The sequence below is a fragment of the Balaenoptera borealis genome (assembly GCF_965194805.1).
Source record: "Balaenoptera borealis genome assembly, chromosome: 8".
NCBI lineage: Eukaryota > Metazoa > Chordata > Mammalia > Artiodactyla > Balaenopteridae > Balaenoptera > Balaenoptera borealis.
The window spans coordinates 54,085,800-54,102,956 of record NC_138865.1 but is presented as its reverse complement, the minus strand read 5'-3'; the positions used below and the strand labels follow the sequence as shown (position 1 = coordinate 54,102,956).

At 41.8% G+C, this 17,157-nt stretch overlaps 1 protein-coding gene and 1 pseudogene across 4 annotated transcripts in view; both read right to left on the bottom strand.

Annotated features, from left to right (window-relative positions):
* Window positions 1-1,000: 1,000 nt before the first annotated feature.
* LOC309632936 (small ribosomal subunit protein eS12 pseudogene) lies at window positions 1,001-6,873 on the bottom strand (annotated as a pseudogene). Its single transcript has one exon. The product of its transcript is annotated as a small ribosomal subunit protein eS12 pseudogene (transcript).
* Window positions 6,874-10,039: 3,166 nt separating this feature from the next.
* The window catches only part of SLC24A2 (solute carrier family 24 member 2), a 244,445-nt gene continuing 237,327 nt past the window's right edge, over window positions 10,040-17,157 (bottom strand). For all 3 annotated transcript variants that reach the window (XM_082401000.1, XM_082401002.1, XM_082401001.1), the window contains one exon: window positions 10,040-16,231. In XM_082401000.1, coding sequence (XP_082257126.1) covers window positions 15,982-16,231 — 250 coding nt within the window. In that variant the 3' untranslated portion in view covers window positions 10,040-15,981. The remainder of the gene's footprint in view (window positions 16,232-17,157) is intronic.

Genomic DNA, 17,157 nt, shown 5'->3' with positions numbered 1-17,157 from the left:
TACCTGTCCAGTTTTCCCAGCACCACTTATTGAAGAGGCTGTCTTTTCTCCACTGTATATGCTTGCCTCCTTTATCAAAGATAAGGTGACCATATATGTGTGGGTTTATCTCTGGGCTTTCTATCCTGTTCCATTGATCTATATTTCTGTTTTTGTGCCAGTACCAAACTGTCTTGATTACTGAAGCTTTGTAATATAGTCTGAAGTCAGGGAGCCTGATGCCCCCAGCTCCATTTTTCGTTCTCAAGATTGCTTTGGCTATTCGGGGTCTTTTGTGTCTCCATACAGATTGTGAAATTTTTTGTTCTAGTTCTGTGAAAAATGCCAGTGGTAGTTTGATAGGGATTGCATTGAATCTGTAGATTGCTTTGGGTAGTAGAGTCATTTTCACAATGTTGATTCTTCCAATCCAGGAACATGGTATATCTCTCCATCTATTTGTATCATCTTTAATTTCTTTCATCAGTGTCTTATAATTTTCTGCATACAGGTCTTTTGTCTCCTTAGGTAGGTTTATTCCTAGATATTTTATTCTTTTTGTTGCAATGGTAAATGGGAGTGTTTTCTTAATTTCACTTTCAGATTTTTCGTCATTAGTGTATAGAAATGCAAGAGATTTCTGTGCATTAATTTTGTATCCTGCTACTTTACCAAATTCATTGATTAGCTCTAGTAGTTTTCTGGTAGCATCTTTAGGATTCTCTATGTATAGTATCATGTCATCTGCAAATAGTGACAGCTTTACTTCTTCTTTTCCAATTTGGATTCCTTTTATTTCTTTGTCTTCTCTGATTGCTGTGGCTAACACTTCCAAAACTATGTTGAATAATGGTGGTGAGAGTGGGCAACCTTGTCTTGTTCCTGATCTTAGTGGAAATGGTTTCAGTTTTTCACCATTGAGGACAATGTTGGCTGTGGGTTTGTCATATATGGCCTTTATTATGTTGAGGAAATTTCCCTCTATGCCTACTCTCTGCAGGGCTTTTATCATAAATGGGTGTTGAATTTTGTCGAAAGCTTTGTCTGCATCTATTGAGATGATCATATGGTTTTTCTCCTTCAATTTGTTAATATGGTGTATCACATTGATTGATTTGTGTATATTGAAGAATCCTTGCATTCCTGGGATAAACCCCACTTGATCATGGTGTATGATCCTTTTAATGTGCTGTTGGATTCTGTTTGCTAGTATTTTGTTGAGGATTTTTGCATCTATGTTCATCAGTGATATTGGCCTCTAGTTTTCTTTCTTTGTGACATCTTTGTCTGGTTTTGGTATCAGGGTGATGGTGGCCTCGTAGAATGAGTTTGGGAGTGTTCCTCCCTCTGCAATATTTTGGAAGAGTTTGAGAAGGATAGGTGTTAGCTCTTCTCTAAATGTTTGATAGAATTTGCCTGTGAAGCCATCTGGTCCTGGGCTTTTGTTTGTTGGAAGGTTTTTAATCACAGTTTCAATTTCATTACTTGTGATTGGTCTGTTCATATTTTCTGTTTCTTCCGGGTTCAGTCTTGGAAGGTTATACCTTTCTACAAATTTGTCCATTTCTTCCAGGTTGTCCATTTTATTGGCATAAAGTTGCTTGTAGTAGTCTCTTAGGATGCTTTGTATTTCTGCGGTGTCTGTTGTAACTTCTCTTTTTTCATTTCTGATTTTATTGATTTGAGTCCTCTCCCTCTTTTTCTTGATGAGTCTGGCTAATGGCTTATCAATTTTGTTTATCTTCTCAAAGAACCAACTTTTAGTTTTATTGATCTTTGCTATTGTTTTCTTTGTTTCTATTTCATTTATTTCTGCTCTGATCTTTATGATTTCTTTCCTTCTGCTAACTTTGGGTTTTGTTTGTTCTTCTTTCTCTAGTTTCTTTAGGTGTAAGGTTAGATTGTTTACTTGAGATTTTTCTTGTTTCTTTAGGTAGGCTTGTATAGCTATAAACTTCCCTCTTAGAACTGCTTTTGCTGCATCCCATAGGTTTTGGGTCGTCGTGTTTTCATTGTCATTTGTCGCTAGGTATTTTTTGATTTCCTCTTTGATTTCTTTAGTGATCTCTTGGTTATTTAATAACGTATTGTTTAGCCTCCATGTGTTTGTCTTTTTTACGTTTTTTTCCCTGTAATTCATTTCTAATCTCATTGCGTTGTGGTCAGAAAAGATGCTTGATATGATTTCAATTTTCTTAAATTTACTGAGGCTTGATTTGTGACCCAAGATGTGATCTATCCTGGAGAATGTTCCGTGCGCACTTGAGAAGAACGTGTAATCTGCTGTTTTTGGATGGAATGTCCTATATATATCAATTAAATCTATCTGGTCTATTGCGTCATTTAAAGCTTCTGTTTCCTTATTTATTTTCATTTTGAATGATCTGTCCATTGGTGTAAGTGAGGTGTTAAAGTCCCCCACTATTATTGTGTTACTGTCAATTTCCTCTTTTATAGCTGTTAGCAGTTGCCTTATGTATTGAGATGCTCCTATGTTGGGTGCATATATATTTATAATTGTAATATCTTCTTCTTGGAGTGATCCCTTGATCATTATGTAGTGTCCTTCCTTGTCTCTTGTAACATTCTTTAGTTTAAAGTCTATTTTATCTGATATGAGTATAGCTACTCCAGCTTTCTTTTGATTTCCATTTGCATGGAATATCTTTTTCCATCCCCTCACTTTCAGTCTGTATGTGTCCCTAGGTCTAAAGTGGGTCTTGTTTTTGTATCCATTCAGCCAGTCTATGTCTTTTGGTTGGGGCATTTAATCCATTCACGTTTAAGGTAATTATCGATATGTATGTTCCTATGACCATTTTCTTAATTGTTTTGGGTTTGTTTTTGTAGGTCCTTTTCTTCTCTTGTGTTTCCCACTTAGAGAAGTTCCTTTAGCATTTGTTGTAGAGCTGGTTTGGTGGTGCTGAATTCTCTTAGCTTTTGCTTGTCTGTAAAGCTTTTGATTTCTCCATCAAATCTGAATGAGATCCTTTCCAGGTAGAGTAATCTTGGTTGTAGGTTCTTCCCTTTCATCACTTTAAGTATATCATGCCACTCCCTTCTGGCTTGTAGAGTTTCTGCTGAGAAATCAGCTGTTAACCTTATGGGAGTTCCCTTGTATGTTATTTATCATTTTTCCCTTGCTGCTTTCAATAATTTTTCTTTGTCTTTAATTTTTGCCACTTTGATTACTATGTGTCTCGGCGTGTTTCTCCTTGGGTTTATCCTGTATGGGACTCTCTGCGCTTCCTGGACTTGGGTGGCTCTTTCCTTTCCCATGTTAGGGAAGTTTTCGACTATAATCTCTTCAAATATTTTCTCTGGTCTTTTGTCTCTCTCTTCTCCTTCTGGGACCCCTATAATGCGAATGTTGTTGCGTTTAATGTTGTCCCAGAGGTCTCTTAGGCTGTCTTCATTTCTTTTCATTCTTTTTTCTTTAGTCTGTTCCGCAGCAGTGAATTCCACCATTCTGTCTTCCAGGTCACTTATCCGTTCTTCTGCCTCAGTTATTCTGCTATTGATTCCTTCTAGTGTAGTTTTCATTTCAGTTATTGTATTGTTCATCTCTGTTTGTTTGTTCTTTAATTCTTCTAGGTCTTTGTTAATCATTTCTTGCATCTTCTCAATCTTTGCCTCCATTCTTATTCCGAGGTCCTGGATCATCTTCACTATCATTATTCTGAATTCTTTTTCTGGAAGGTTGCCTATCTCCACTTCATTTAGTTGTTTTTCTGGGGTTTTATCTTGTTCCTTCATCTGGTACATAGCCCTCTGCCTTTTCATCTTGTCTATCTTTCTGTAACTGTGGTTTTTGGTCCACAGGCTGCAGGATTGTAGTTTTTTTTGCTTCTGCTGTCTGCCCTCTGGTGGTTGAGGCTATCTAAGAGGCTTGATGGGAGGCTCTGGTGGTGGGTAGAGCTGACTGTTGCTGTGGCGGTCAGAGCTCAGTAAAACTTTAATCCACTTGACTGTTGATGGGTGGGGCTGGGTTCCCTCCCTGTTGGTTGTTTTGCCTGAGGCAACCCAACACTGGAGCCTACCTGGGCTCTTTGGTGGGGTTAATGGCAAACTCTGGGAGGGCTCACACCAAGGAGCACTTCCCAGAACCTCCGCTGCCAGTGTCCTTGTCCCCACGGTGAAACAGAGCCACCCCCCACCTCTGCAGGAGACCCCCCACCACCAGCAGGTAGGTCTGGTTCAGTCTCCCCCAGGGTCACTGCTCCTTCCCCTGGGTCCCGATGCACACACTACTTTGTGTGTGCCCTCCAAGAGTGGGGTCTCTGTTTCCCCCAGTCCTGTCAAAGTCCTGCAATCAATTCCCACTAGGCTTCAAAGTCTGATTCTCTAGGAATTCCTCCTCCCGTTGCCGGACCCCCAGGTTGGGAAGCCTGACGTGGGGCTCAGAACCTTCACTCCAGTGGGTGGACTTCTGTGGTATAAGTGTTCGCCAGTCTGTGAGTCACCCACCCAGCAGTTATGGGATTTGATTTTACTCTGATTGCGCCCCTCCTACTGTCTCACTGTGGCTTCTCCTCTGTCCTTGGACATGGGGTACCCTCCTTGGTGAAGTCCAGGGTCTTCCTGTCAATGATTGTCCAGCAGCCAGTTGTGATTCTGGTGCTCTCGCAAGAGGGAGTGAGAGCACGTCCTTCTACTCCGCCATCTTGGTTAATAATCACAAATAATTTTCCAACCCAAAATGTCCATGGTGCCAAGGTTGAGAAATCCTGTGATGGAGGCACCAAGGTCACTCAATCAAATGCAGCTAGTGTGCACATACCTTTTCTTGAGAAGCGTATGGTTAGGAAAACCAAGAAAAGAATCCAAGCACTTGGTTGACTTTGGGGTCCTCATCTTGTCTAATGGTCTGTGTGCTCCATAACTGTAATCCCGGAACTTGGGGTAATTATGTAGCTAATGGCAGGGGAGGTAAAAAGTAACGACTAAGAGTTGAAATTTGGATAACAGAGTTCAATTTAAAATTCTGACATTTAATGTGTGACCTTGGAATGTTACTTAACCACTTGAGGTCTTATATTTCTGTCTGTAAAATGGGAATAATAATGGTAACCAACTCAGTGGGTTGTTGTGAGGATTCAATGGAATGATGCATGCAAAGCATTTAGCATTAGTGTAGACACATAGCTGTTAATAAAATGTTGGAAATTGTGGTCACAACAGACAAGAAAAATTATGAACAGAATGAAGAATCCAATCAAGGGATAAAGAGATTAGTAGAATACAACCCAGTGGTACAGAAAAACTGGCTGAGACCCAGTGGGGCTGCAGGATCCACCTACTCAAAGCAGGAGGCAAAACTTTGAAAGAGATTGAAAAAATAAAGTAACGGTAATGATGCCCATTGGACTGCAAAATGAAATTCCAGCTGAAAGGGACCCTCCATGACAGAAGACAGAATTTGACTCAAAGCCTGAGTGTTATGATTCCTTTTGGCTCCAGTAGAATCATCTTGGTAGTATGTAGGAACCATGTGTCATGTTCTGGGTTAATTCTCGAAATGATAAATAATGGTATTGTGACTCAGCCTACATCATCTTATCCTACCAGAGAGGCTCCATAGTGAGGTGACTTTTCAAAGCCTGGGAAGACGTTATAGAAATACAGATAATAAAGTAAATCAAATTCATAGTGTTAATACTTTGGTATGATTTAGGAATAAGTTTTATAATCCTTGGGATATTTTGTGTGTATTTGTATTTCAAGGTGTTTGAAATAAATCTGGCATACTAGATAATCTGATTATATAATTTGAAATGTGTAATTATACTAGACTCATGGTATTGATTTTAAAGGTGTAGTAGACTTTTATTAAGATTGTAAATGGCATTTAAATGTTTCGGATAGCCTGGTATATTATATTTTATTTAAGTTTGATATATTAGATTAATAGGAATTGCTTAAGTGCATAGGAAGATTTTGTTTTTTTAGGTTTGTAAGTCTGTCAGGGTTTTGGAGTGTTTGAGAGAATCGGGTATGTTAAAGGTGTAAAATTTAAAAAGTTCCTGAGGGAATTCAATTCGTAAATTGGGTTCATTAGAATTTAGTCTTTTAAAGTTATCAGTCAATTGAGTGTAATCAAAGAAAAAACTGAGTCTGAATTCTCATTTTTATCGGAAAGTAATAGGTTTATACAAGACTTCGAAATTGAATTTAAAGGCTTAGAGAACACTAGGCTTTTGAATTTACAATTTTCAATATATTTAATTAATTAAAAGCCAATTGTTAGAGTAGTCCTTTCAGCGCGCAAGGTTCCCTCAGACATTGGAAAGCTCAAATGACATTAGTAAGCACCCCGTAAATGGTTATAATTAACAGTAACTACTGCTTGCCCTCTGTTCCTTTGAGTCCTTGCAGTGAAACTTCCACAACTGTCTGTCAATTTCTTGAGATCCTGAGGGTCCCGATTAGCTGAAGGCAAGGATTATTCCAAAACCAAAACACTTTTTTTTTTTTTTTAAGAACAAGAGCCCAGTGTTTTAATTTGATCATTTCTTGCATTTGAAGTACTCCTCCATGACATCCTTGGCCTGAGACTCTTTGCCATAGTCCTTAACCACCACACTGCAACCAGCCACTTTAGGGGGTTTTCCCTCTCCATCAGTTTTTACAGAGGCCTACCCACTCCCCCAGTTTCTTGTTGTCATCAACCTTAATCAGGTTGATCTGGTGCTCAGCACAAAGTGTTTCCACCAACTTGACATATATATAGGCAAATCACAGTTGGATGCAAGCACACAAAGCTGGGGTGTGGCAGTTTCCCGAATTCCACGTGCTAGGCCATCGTGGATGAGGGCGGTCTTCAGCACCTCTTGCAGAGCAGGATTAACGTCCATTACACCTCCAGCAGCAATGCCTTCCTCGGCCATGGCGGCAGGGACTCCGAGGTGGCAAGGAAAGAGCAAAACAACACTTCTTTTGAGTCAATAGTTTTATTACTATTACTTTTCACACCGAGGAGACTTAGTTACATAAAGTGAGATATTCTATGAGTTGATTACCAGTAGTAGAACCACAAAGGTGTGGAAAGTGTAACATGAACACAGTGAAGAAACGCCCTTTATCAGAGTGAAGTCCGTGTGACAGAAACACATTACTCCAAACAGACTATGTACAAATAAATATAGCTTTCCATCTATGTACAGACATATTCACAGAGAATAAACTGACGCAAAATCTCCATACATCTCCTCATCCAGCGAAAATTGCTCACAGTAAACAAAACACACGGGAAATGACAAAAGTAACTTGGAAGTGCATCACCTGGACTCTTGTAGGGGTACAGAGGTTAAAATGCTTCTTTATAAATGGAGGCAAACAGAGGAAGCATGAGATCACGTCCATCCTTAAAAAGATCCTTTACAAAAATGGCGTTGATATTTGTAAGGTAACCTGTCCCAAAGACAGTTTACGAGTTCTAGGGCAATGCCTATGTTGGGGTCAGTGTTCACAGCATGGTCTCTGTTTTAACACTATGCAAAGAACAAAAGTGTAATTTATCTTTCCTTTAGCGCTAGCAGCCACTTCATTAAACCAGGAAGGTAGTTTTTGCTGCTCTTTGATGGCACTTTTGAGACTGCAGATTACTTGGAGATGGAAGCTGTTGCTTCTGGAGTTTTTTCAAACTGGAGCAGAAGAAAAACATCCAGGCTAGACGCAGGGCAAAAATATGAACTTTGTGTGCGGGGTTCAACAGGATTATATCCCAACCGAGGTTCCCTCATCCAGATGGAGAGTCTCTGCCCTGTGGAGAGATGCTTCAGACCACAAAACAGCCCCCAACAGAAACATCACTGGCTCTGGATCCAGACAATCTTTCTTTAGGGCAAATGGCCAATTAAACATAAAATTGATGGGGTTGGTCAATTTAACACACATGTTTACTCTATAGAGATAATTTAGGTATCCAGGTGGTAGATATTTCTAGGCTATTAAGTGCCTTTTAGTCATTCTTTTAGCTTTTACTCAAATCATATAAAAAAATTGTGATGAAGTGAAACAAAGTTTTTAGTTGTGGGGACATCAACATGCATGTACATTACATGTACATGCGTGTAAGCAGTCTATGATACTGGGCCAGAAATTATGTAGTTTAGCAGAAAAGGAAAAAAAAAATCCAATGCATTATGAAGTCTCCTGTTTTATATGCTTTCCTCCCAAGGAAGGTTTATAATTTAGGCATAATAAATTATTGATAAACTGTATATCTCTATTTGCCATTTTTATAAGGGAACTTCTTAGACCCATCCTATATTTACATAAAAACTCAAATAAACCTTAAATTTTCCAAGTACATATTTGCTAATTATCCATTTCACTCTCTATATTGCTTTACATAACAAATGGATTCCTGAAAAACAGTATATCTATAACTTAAAAAAGGAAGTACTTTCACTTAGTATCAGAACTTGCTATTTAAAGGAACTTGCTATTTAACAAGCTATTTTGAAAGTGAAGAATGCTTTTGTGAAATGAACAATTTCTTTGATTTTCAGTTTTATTAAAGTACACATCTAAAATTTATCAGATTAGGATTGTCTAGAACAATAATTGTATGCCTTAAAAAACAGAACAGATAAACTCTAATTTACAACAAACGATACAAAACAGGAGTGACTCATGGACTGCTTATCGATTGACTATATTCAGAAGCCCTGAATATATGTATTATTGGTATTTTATGGCTTTAATTAAGACAATTGTCTCTTATGAAGTATTGATACTATAAAGTGCAATATTAAAAAATTAAAAAACCCAAAAGGCATCCATTGTCCTTCAGTTTTAGCCTGATGAGAAGAATCGGAGATTTGTTTAATTAAATGGCAAAGGATTTTCTACCCTTAATTCCTGCATGTAATTTCATCCTTAAAATTATTTTATTTGGGGATTCAGACTTCATTCATTCGTTCCTTTTTTTTTTTTTTTTCTCTTTTTTTGATGACACGATTTAAAAAATTAGTATTCTCTTTTGGTTAGTTGAGTGCTTTTCGAGAACTGTCAGTCCCAAGGCCTTAGTTACTTCCAGATCCATTGTAAAGGAATATGCAACCCAATAAGTGAGAATGTAGGAGCAAATTTCCAGCCTTTTGGTGAACTGTACCCCATTTTCCTGGGCCACGACACCAATCAACAATCTTACAATTCCCAGCCAACCCACCACACAAGGAAGTAAATGCGCTGCAATACTGGGTGATGAGAGGTGGTCCAACCATCTCCCCCATGTCCTATTTAGAGCCAAAATATAGATTCTTTTTGGTAAATCAGTGCAGGTAAGTGCAGGTCCAGAGTTCCTGAATGATCTCCAGCGGTGTCTCCCCCATTCTGAGTACTTGTTGGGTGTGGGATTATGACCATAAAGACGAAGTCCGTGAGCTTCACCTCACCAGGGCCTCAAGACAATGCCGCATCAGTGTTCAGACTTTTCACCAGAGGATAAATGCCTGTTAGTACGTGTTGAGTCGAGGCCTGCTGGTGCTTTTAAGGCATTTCTGTGACTCTACTCTCTTGTAGTTGTGAATTCTATTCGCATTTTAGTATCAGTTAGGAGGAAGTCCCTCCCCCCACCCCCCAAGAAGTAGTCAATTACACAAAACGTAAGTTGTTAGGGGCACGGGGCTAGCATTTTTCTATCTTCACCTTAATGCGGAGATGGAGAAAAGGCTCATTAGACTTGCCAAGTACAAGTAAAGGGGAGAGGCTGGTGGTGAGAACCTGGAAGGGGAGTAAGCACTGGGCCCAACCTAGACTTGAAAACTGGAAGTGGGGTTAGAAAGAAACAAACTGAGACTCAGTAAGGCCCAAGGGAGAGGGGCTCATGGTGGTAGGTGAGAACATCCATCCAAACGCACCAGGCAAGCTGAGAAATGCACTCGCTTCACCTGAATGTCTTGGAGAAAGATACGGAAGTCACAGGGAACACAAGATTAATGTGAATTAGCAATGAAGTGTGACTTTCTAAAAGGTAAGGGGCACAGAGGAGTGCAGAAGCAGGGGGTAAACACTGGGTCTGAGGCTGTCATTCCACCCTATTCAGACCTTATACTTGTGCCATGACTAGTCAAAAGGTTCCATGATTTCAGAGCAACATAAAGCATTTTAAAAGACTTAGTAAAGAAAAACTTAAAAATTATTGAGGGTTAGAGAGAAAGACTCAGAAATAAAAATCTGAAGATAACATTTGATGCAAATAGATAAAGGGTCACATAGTGGTGACTCCCAGCTCTGTCAGGGGTAAATAGTGAAGAGTGCCCAGATGCAACTCTTTTCTGCCAAACAGAAAAAAAAAAAAAGGTGAATTCATCACCTTGAGGGGCTGGGGTGAATCTGGAGGAAGACTTTTCTGACACGGATGGTTAACGTTAATAGGTGACGGACCTGGGTTACACCAGAAACATCTATGCTAGGATTTCTTTCCTACAAAGGGACTGTCTTTTGGATCAGGGTGATGGGTTGAACAAGCGCTCTTAACAGAACTAAACCTTTGGCAAACTCAATGCCAATTCCATGGCACTCTTTCACACTTAGGTCTTTATCAGTTTTTTAAAAAAATTCTTTAAGGTTTTCCAGTCTGCCAACCAATCATTTAGTGGAAGGGCTTTGGCTTAGATAATTTGGTGTTCCATAGTGTCCCCACTATTTGTTTGCTAATTTGAACAGAGTTGTCTATCCAGTCGTAATTAGAGGCTCCTTTTTCTCTCTAAAAAACTGGCTGACTTCTGGATTCCTGGGCCCTTTGTAGCTTTCTCTCACTTCGTTTAAAAAAAACTGCCACTAAAGACCATGATGGAAATCAGGTGGTGCTGAGCAAGGCCGATGCCCTGTGCGTTGAGGAAGGTGGGGAAAGGCAGTGAGCACACTGGGGGGCATCTAGGTGGAAAGCATGTGTGACTTCCATAACAAACATGAGTGCACCCGTGTTTTCTACAGACACCTAAAGGCTCTTGGTGATTTCTGTGCTGCAGCCCGTGCCTTTTTTTAAAAAAGATATTTATCTGGTTGTACCAGGTCTCGGTTGTGGCAGGCAGGGTCCTTAGTTGTGGCCTGTGAACTTTTAGTTGCAGCGTGCATGTGGGATCTAGTTCCCTGACGAGGGATCGAACCCAGGTCCCCTGCATTGGGAGTGCAGAGTCTTAATCACGGCACCACCAGGGAAGTCCTGCCTGTGCCTTTTCAAAGCTCCCAGTAAAGTGAAAAAAAAGAGCATAATCTCACGAAAAGTACTGGAGTTCAGCTGGCTCTGAGTGTGCCTTTCTTGCTTTTCTTGTTTGCTAGACATTTCAATGAATAGGAAGCTGTGAGATTAAAAAACGAAACACAAAGCTAGAGAGGCAAGGAGCTAACCTTAAATAGATAGTGGAGTGGAGGCCCTTACCTTTCTTCCCAATGTCTTCTTGAGAGGGGAACATATTTTTATCTGGGATTCTATATAGGCTTTTGTAATTGGGTAAAAAAGCCTGCAATTTGTAATTATTTAAAACGACATAGGGATATATATCAATGTGATATTTGCTTTCTTGGGAATCCTGGTAAAAGTAAGTTAATTTCCCCTTTCTTCCTTTTCCTTATTTTTTATTTTTTCACTAACTTTCTCTTCACGACAAGCCCTCACCTACTAATTGAAGACAGTCTTGCTGAGGGAGGCACAGGAGTTGAGCATGCGTCTTTAAAAATATTAAGCCAGGTGGTTATGTGAGATCTGGCTTAGCAAGAATGAGCATCAGCTTCTATAACAAGCTTTCAGGAGACAGTTGATCTTTCCAGAAATCACCCTGAGAACAGTTTCCCTTTATTTCTTCTGGAACAGGGCTGTAACAATCCAATTAATTACTACTAGCCACTTAATTATTGGAGTAGCAATCTGTCCAGGTGCAAGGAATCATGGCATGCTCATAATCTTGTGTGTGTGTGTGTGTGTGCGCGTGTGCGCGTGCGTGTGCGTGTGCGTGTGTTGGTAGATGTAGGGAAGAAAGCATATTGCAGTTTTCTGACATGCTTGGATTCAGACCCACGTCAGATATTCCAACCCAGCAATTTCAGCAGAGCAGTTAACGTTAGTCCCATCTTTTCCAGCTGTCTATCTGGCCAGCAGCTCTATCTATCTGCTGTCACTTCCCTGGTCGGCTTTCTGTTAAGGTGGTCTTGGGTGGAGGGCTTCCCTTGATAGCTCAGCCTTGTCACAGAGGAGTTTAAGAGCTATGAGCAATGGTGGGGAGTTTGCCAACTCTCTCCCTGCCCAGCACTGATGTACATTAATATCATCAAGTGTCTCATCAGCAAAGCAGCTGTGTTTTGCTGAAAGGCCTCCAAACACCTGATTCACGTCTTCCCTAGAAAATAAATTATAATGGCCCCTGTCAGCTGACACCTGTGAGAAGCCTTACAAAGCATTTTTCCCAAATATGAAACAGTCCCTGCCTCTTTTTATAATCTTCTGGGCAAGGCTTTAGGAAGTTCTGCTGCATCAGCCAAACTGATAAGCAACCCTCCCCCTTAGTCCGTGTACGTTACTGTGTTTTCCTGACCTGCTGCCGCCTGGCTCAGCTTAGGCCCGGGAAACTGCATGCAAACCTTCTCGTCTCCAGCTTCAGTTCTTGAGGGTCTAGGCAGGTTCAGAGGGCAGCTGAACTCAGCGTGGGCATTCCCAGAGGCAATTGAGAAGGGTCTATTTGGGTATTCTCGGCATGAACCAAGTCGTTCTCCTGTCCTGAGGCTGCCTAGGGTGACAGGGGAGGTGACAGCAAGTTAAGACCTGCTTGGTTTGCTGCAGGTAAAGGGAACCATTTGCGTACAGCTCATTTATTTTAGATTGAACAGTAAGAGGTTGGCTCTTGAATTTTTGATATTTTTACCCTGTTCCAGAGAAACAAAGAGAGTATCTGTAGTCTAAATTTTTTTCCCCTATACTTTTCTATTGTGCATTCTTTGCCTCTACATCACCATTAGGGATATGGCTGGTCATTTAAATATACAGGAAGGGTTCATGTGTGTATGTTTGTATGTACTTGTGCACAAAACAAACCTTATGAGATCAGGAGGAAATGTTCCCTTTGGTTGTTGGTGTGCATGTTTTTCCTTTCCCTTCACTAAGGCAAACTTTGGTGCTCCCTGCTTTTGAATCCTGGATGTAATTGGGTCAGAGGGTGATGATGTAAGTGGTATTGTGTGTGTATATATAGATTTGGTATGAAGATATATATTTATGTATGTATTTACACAGGCACTAGAGATGAACTACTCAGAAAACCATGTTGTGGAAAGTTCTTTCTTATAATTATGTTAATGATTTGAACGCTTTTAAAGATCCACTGTTGCATCCTATACACTTCTCTCTGGGTTTACCCAAGCCCAACACATAACCTCACAGACAACTTATAGGGGGCAAGCAGGGGCAAGCAGGGCAAGCAGGGGCAGGGAGGTGCCTGCATACTGGCCAGTGAGCCAACACTGCACTCCCTTGAGGTGGGAACTGGGCTCAGAAATAGCATCTTCTCAAATGCAACTTTTCATGACTGACAACACTCCCTAGGAAGGGAGCTCCCAGGCAAGTCAAACGCTCTGTGGCTGCTTCGATGAGTCTTCACCGTGAGCTGGGAATGAACGGGAAAGAGTGAGGAGGCAGGGCGAGTGTGGGGAAGGGCTGGAATAAGAACAGGGTTGCACTGGACCTCCCTCCTCCTTTCTGGTTTTATATAGTCAATCTGCAACTGAGTCAGAGTCACCTACTCAAACCCTCTTTCACACAACAAACCAGTCCATCATACACATTCATGCAATAAACAACTCTGCTCCCCTTCAAGTAATGCACAGGGAAAACCATCAGGGTTTTTAACTCAATGTTCACTTACTCCTTCTCTTTCACTCAGAGGAACTAACACGAATTCTTGCTTCAACACAAAATCCTGCCCTTGAGGAAGGAGACGTGGGTCTCTCTCACACAACTGAACACCCGACTTTGCAAAGTTGGAGAGACTGGGAAGCTGGCCTCCTGGGTGGCAGCCATCTTGGCTTCTTGCTTTCCCACTGGGCCTCCGCTCAGAAGAGCAATGATGGGCACTGCCTGTGACTGCCATGCTCTGTGGAGGGGGCTGAGGTTTTGTGGAAGGAATGCTGAGCTTGACCTTTATCTTTATTCAGTTGTGAGTTCTGCATCCTGTCTCCCTGTGTTAGGAGGGACGTGCTCACCGCAAAATCATAGCAGCATCAGTGACACAACAGACTGGAGAGAAGCCATGGTGTGTGCCAACTTAGATGCAGGATGGCTACAGAATAATGCGCCATCCTCTATTTACTCTTTCAACTGATTATAAGGAAGCATGATTTGGGGAAATGAAAAACTCTGCATGTTTTTCAGTAAGTTAGTCCACCTAATCTTTTTTCTCTGTTGGTTTTATTTTCTTTTGACATACACAAAATGTCAAATAGAACTTGGGGGCACTGAATGAATGAAATGAAGATGTCCCTTGAATGCTCTGAAAATCAGATCCTTGACGTGACTGGCTTGAAGCCAGTGTAAAGAAGCTGTTGAGTGTAGTCTGCAGTGTACTCTGTGAGCTAGAAAGAGTCCCAAATGGGGTCCTGATGGCAGGAGAGACACCCATGGTGCATGGGTTTTAACCAAATCCTGGTCCTGGCACCACTAGACACAGGTCTCAGAAAACTTCCTAGTTAACAAACGCCTTTCCAAACATCTTGAAGCTGCCTTAATCCAAGCAGTATTGATCAGAGTCAATCTAGTTCTATTGGTTGGAGGAACAATGATTTCTTTCTTCAGCCACTGAAGGCCTTTATGACCACACTGGAAGATGCATTAAAGAACCACGTCCTTAGGGGGCAAGTCCCACTGAGCGCCTCTACTGGATGGTATTTCTTAGTACATATCCAGGCTCTCTTGGCAGGCATTTTGATGCGCTTAGCATCAAAATAATGTCTGAATGACAATCACAACTAAACTTGTCCCCCTTCTTTTGATGATAATGGGACATGCATTGGAACAGTATAGGTTCAGTTTATATAATCTAGCTGTCCTAGAAGAGCACTAATTTGCTTTGCAATCATATTTTCTACTTGCATGCTGGGGCAATATATAAGCCCCCCGCCCCCCACCCAACCCTGGTCACCTCCCCCTTGCCCCAAACCAGTATCCACCCAGCCTGGGTTTTACCTCTGAATGTCCCAATAACCCTGTGGGTTTCAGAGAGTGTACCCCAGTTGGGATGGAGAGACGGTCTTCCCGGTTTGGCTTGTGGGAATAGTTTGGAGGGCTCATTTCAGGGCCCCTACAGGCCCTCTCCGCCCAGCCCTCCCTCGTGCAACCTACTTTCCTAAAATATCCACCGTACCGGGCAGAATCCCAGTATGTCCAAGGTAGGCTGAAGGTCACAGCAATGATTCTCTTAGCTCACCTCTTGCACTTAAGAGGTAAAGCTCAGACTGAAGGTTGATGCCCCTCTTCAAATAGGTACTAGAAATATACTAGAGCTATCCCTGAAAAGATGCAGTTGTATTTATATATATATATATATATACGATTATATATATATATTTATAATTTTTCTTTCTTTGTATTTGTATACAGGTATGTACTACTCTATAGGTGTGGAAGGAGAGGTATAATACAGGACCAGGCAGGGGTGTGTGCGTGTGCATCTATACATAATATATATATTTTATATGTATATATATCACCTCTGTCATTCTTTGCATCATGACAACGGCCAGCGAGGAGTACCTGTCAGCGGTGCAGGCAGAGAAGCCCCAAATGCTGGGATCTCTTTGTCTCTTGCATGGAGCCAGTGCAGGAGGCAAGGGTGGGAGCAGCCCAAGAAGTGAGTGGGCCCAGCGCGAAGCCATCCCCTGTCAAAGCCACCAAAGAGGAACACTTGAAATGCCCAGGGCTGTGTGCCAGCGGAGGTCAAGGAGCCTACAACCCTGAGTGGGGGTGGGGGGGACAGTCCATGCTGTTGGCCTAAGATATGGCTTTTCCTGCTAGATGGAGACGGGGCACATGAGGATTCTGTCTTCCAGGAGGACGCTGACCACGAGGAACCCAAAGTAGAGGCCGAACATGGTGAAGCCCAGCACTTTGTTCATCCTCCATTTGCAGAGGGCGATGGAGAGGATGACGAAGAGCAGCATGATGAAGAGGAGGACGATGGCGCAGAAGAGGCCGTTGCTGCTGACGGCCACGGGTTGGAACCTGTGAGCGACGGTGTACAGGAGCCAGGGCAGCGGGAGCCTGTGGGGGAGAGAGGCAGGGAAGAAGGGGGCGCAGTCAGGCACGCGACGGAGCATTAGCTTCTCGGAATCTGTGATTGGAGACCAGTGTCCTGTTAGGTTCACCAGGACTCAGGCCTGGCTGATGCAGGAAATCATATTTACAAGGAAGTCAGGTGAACTTTAAAAACCCTGGTCTAGGGCTTCCCTGGTGGTTGAGAGTCTGCCTGCCAATGCAGGGGACACGGGTTCGAGCCCTGGTCTGGGAAGATCCCACATGCCGCGGAGCAACTGGGCCCGTGTGCCACAACTACTGAGCCTGCGCGTCTGGAGCCTGTGCTCCGCAACAAGAGAGGCCACGACAGTGAGAGGCCCGCGCACCGCGATGAAGGGTGGCCCCCGCTTGCCACAACTAGAGAAAGCCCTCGCACAGAAACGAAGACCCAACACAGCCATAAATAAATAAATAAATGTAAAACAAACAAACAAACAAAAAACCTTGGTCTATTTCCCAGTCGAATTAGGGAGAACAGAGAGAATTTATTCTACGGCTGAATAAGATCAAAGACATGGCTGCTGCAGGTGATTTCTGAATTTGATTTGAAATAATTTTTTTGGTTTCCTTCCTAGTTGAGATTAAAGTGTTAGTCTTAGCCCTAAAGAGGTGAATTGGAGGATCTGTACAGGATGACAGGAGACGATAAATGGAGAAAAGGTATAGAAATCTGTGGTGAAAATGATCAAATTATTTTTTTTTAATGGAGACAGAGAATAGCAATCACACACACACACACACACACACACACACACACACATCCAATTCTGGTAAAGTTGTGGTTGACAGCACTACAAATAGATAAAAAACCTTTGGGGGAAATATGACATTTTTAATACTTTTGACCAATCAATTCTATTGTCAGGGATTAAGCACAAGGAATAATTTGAAAT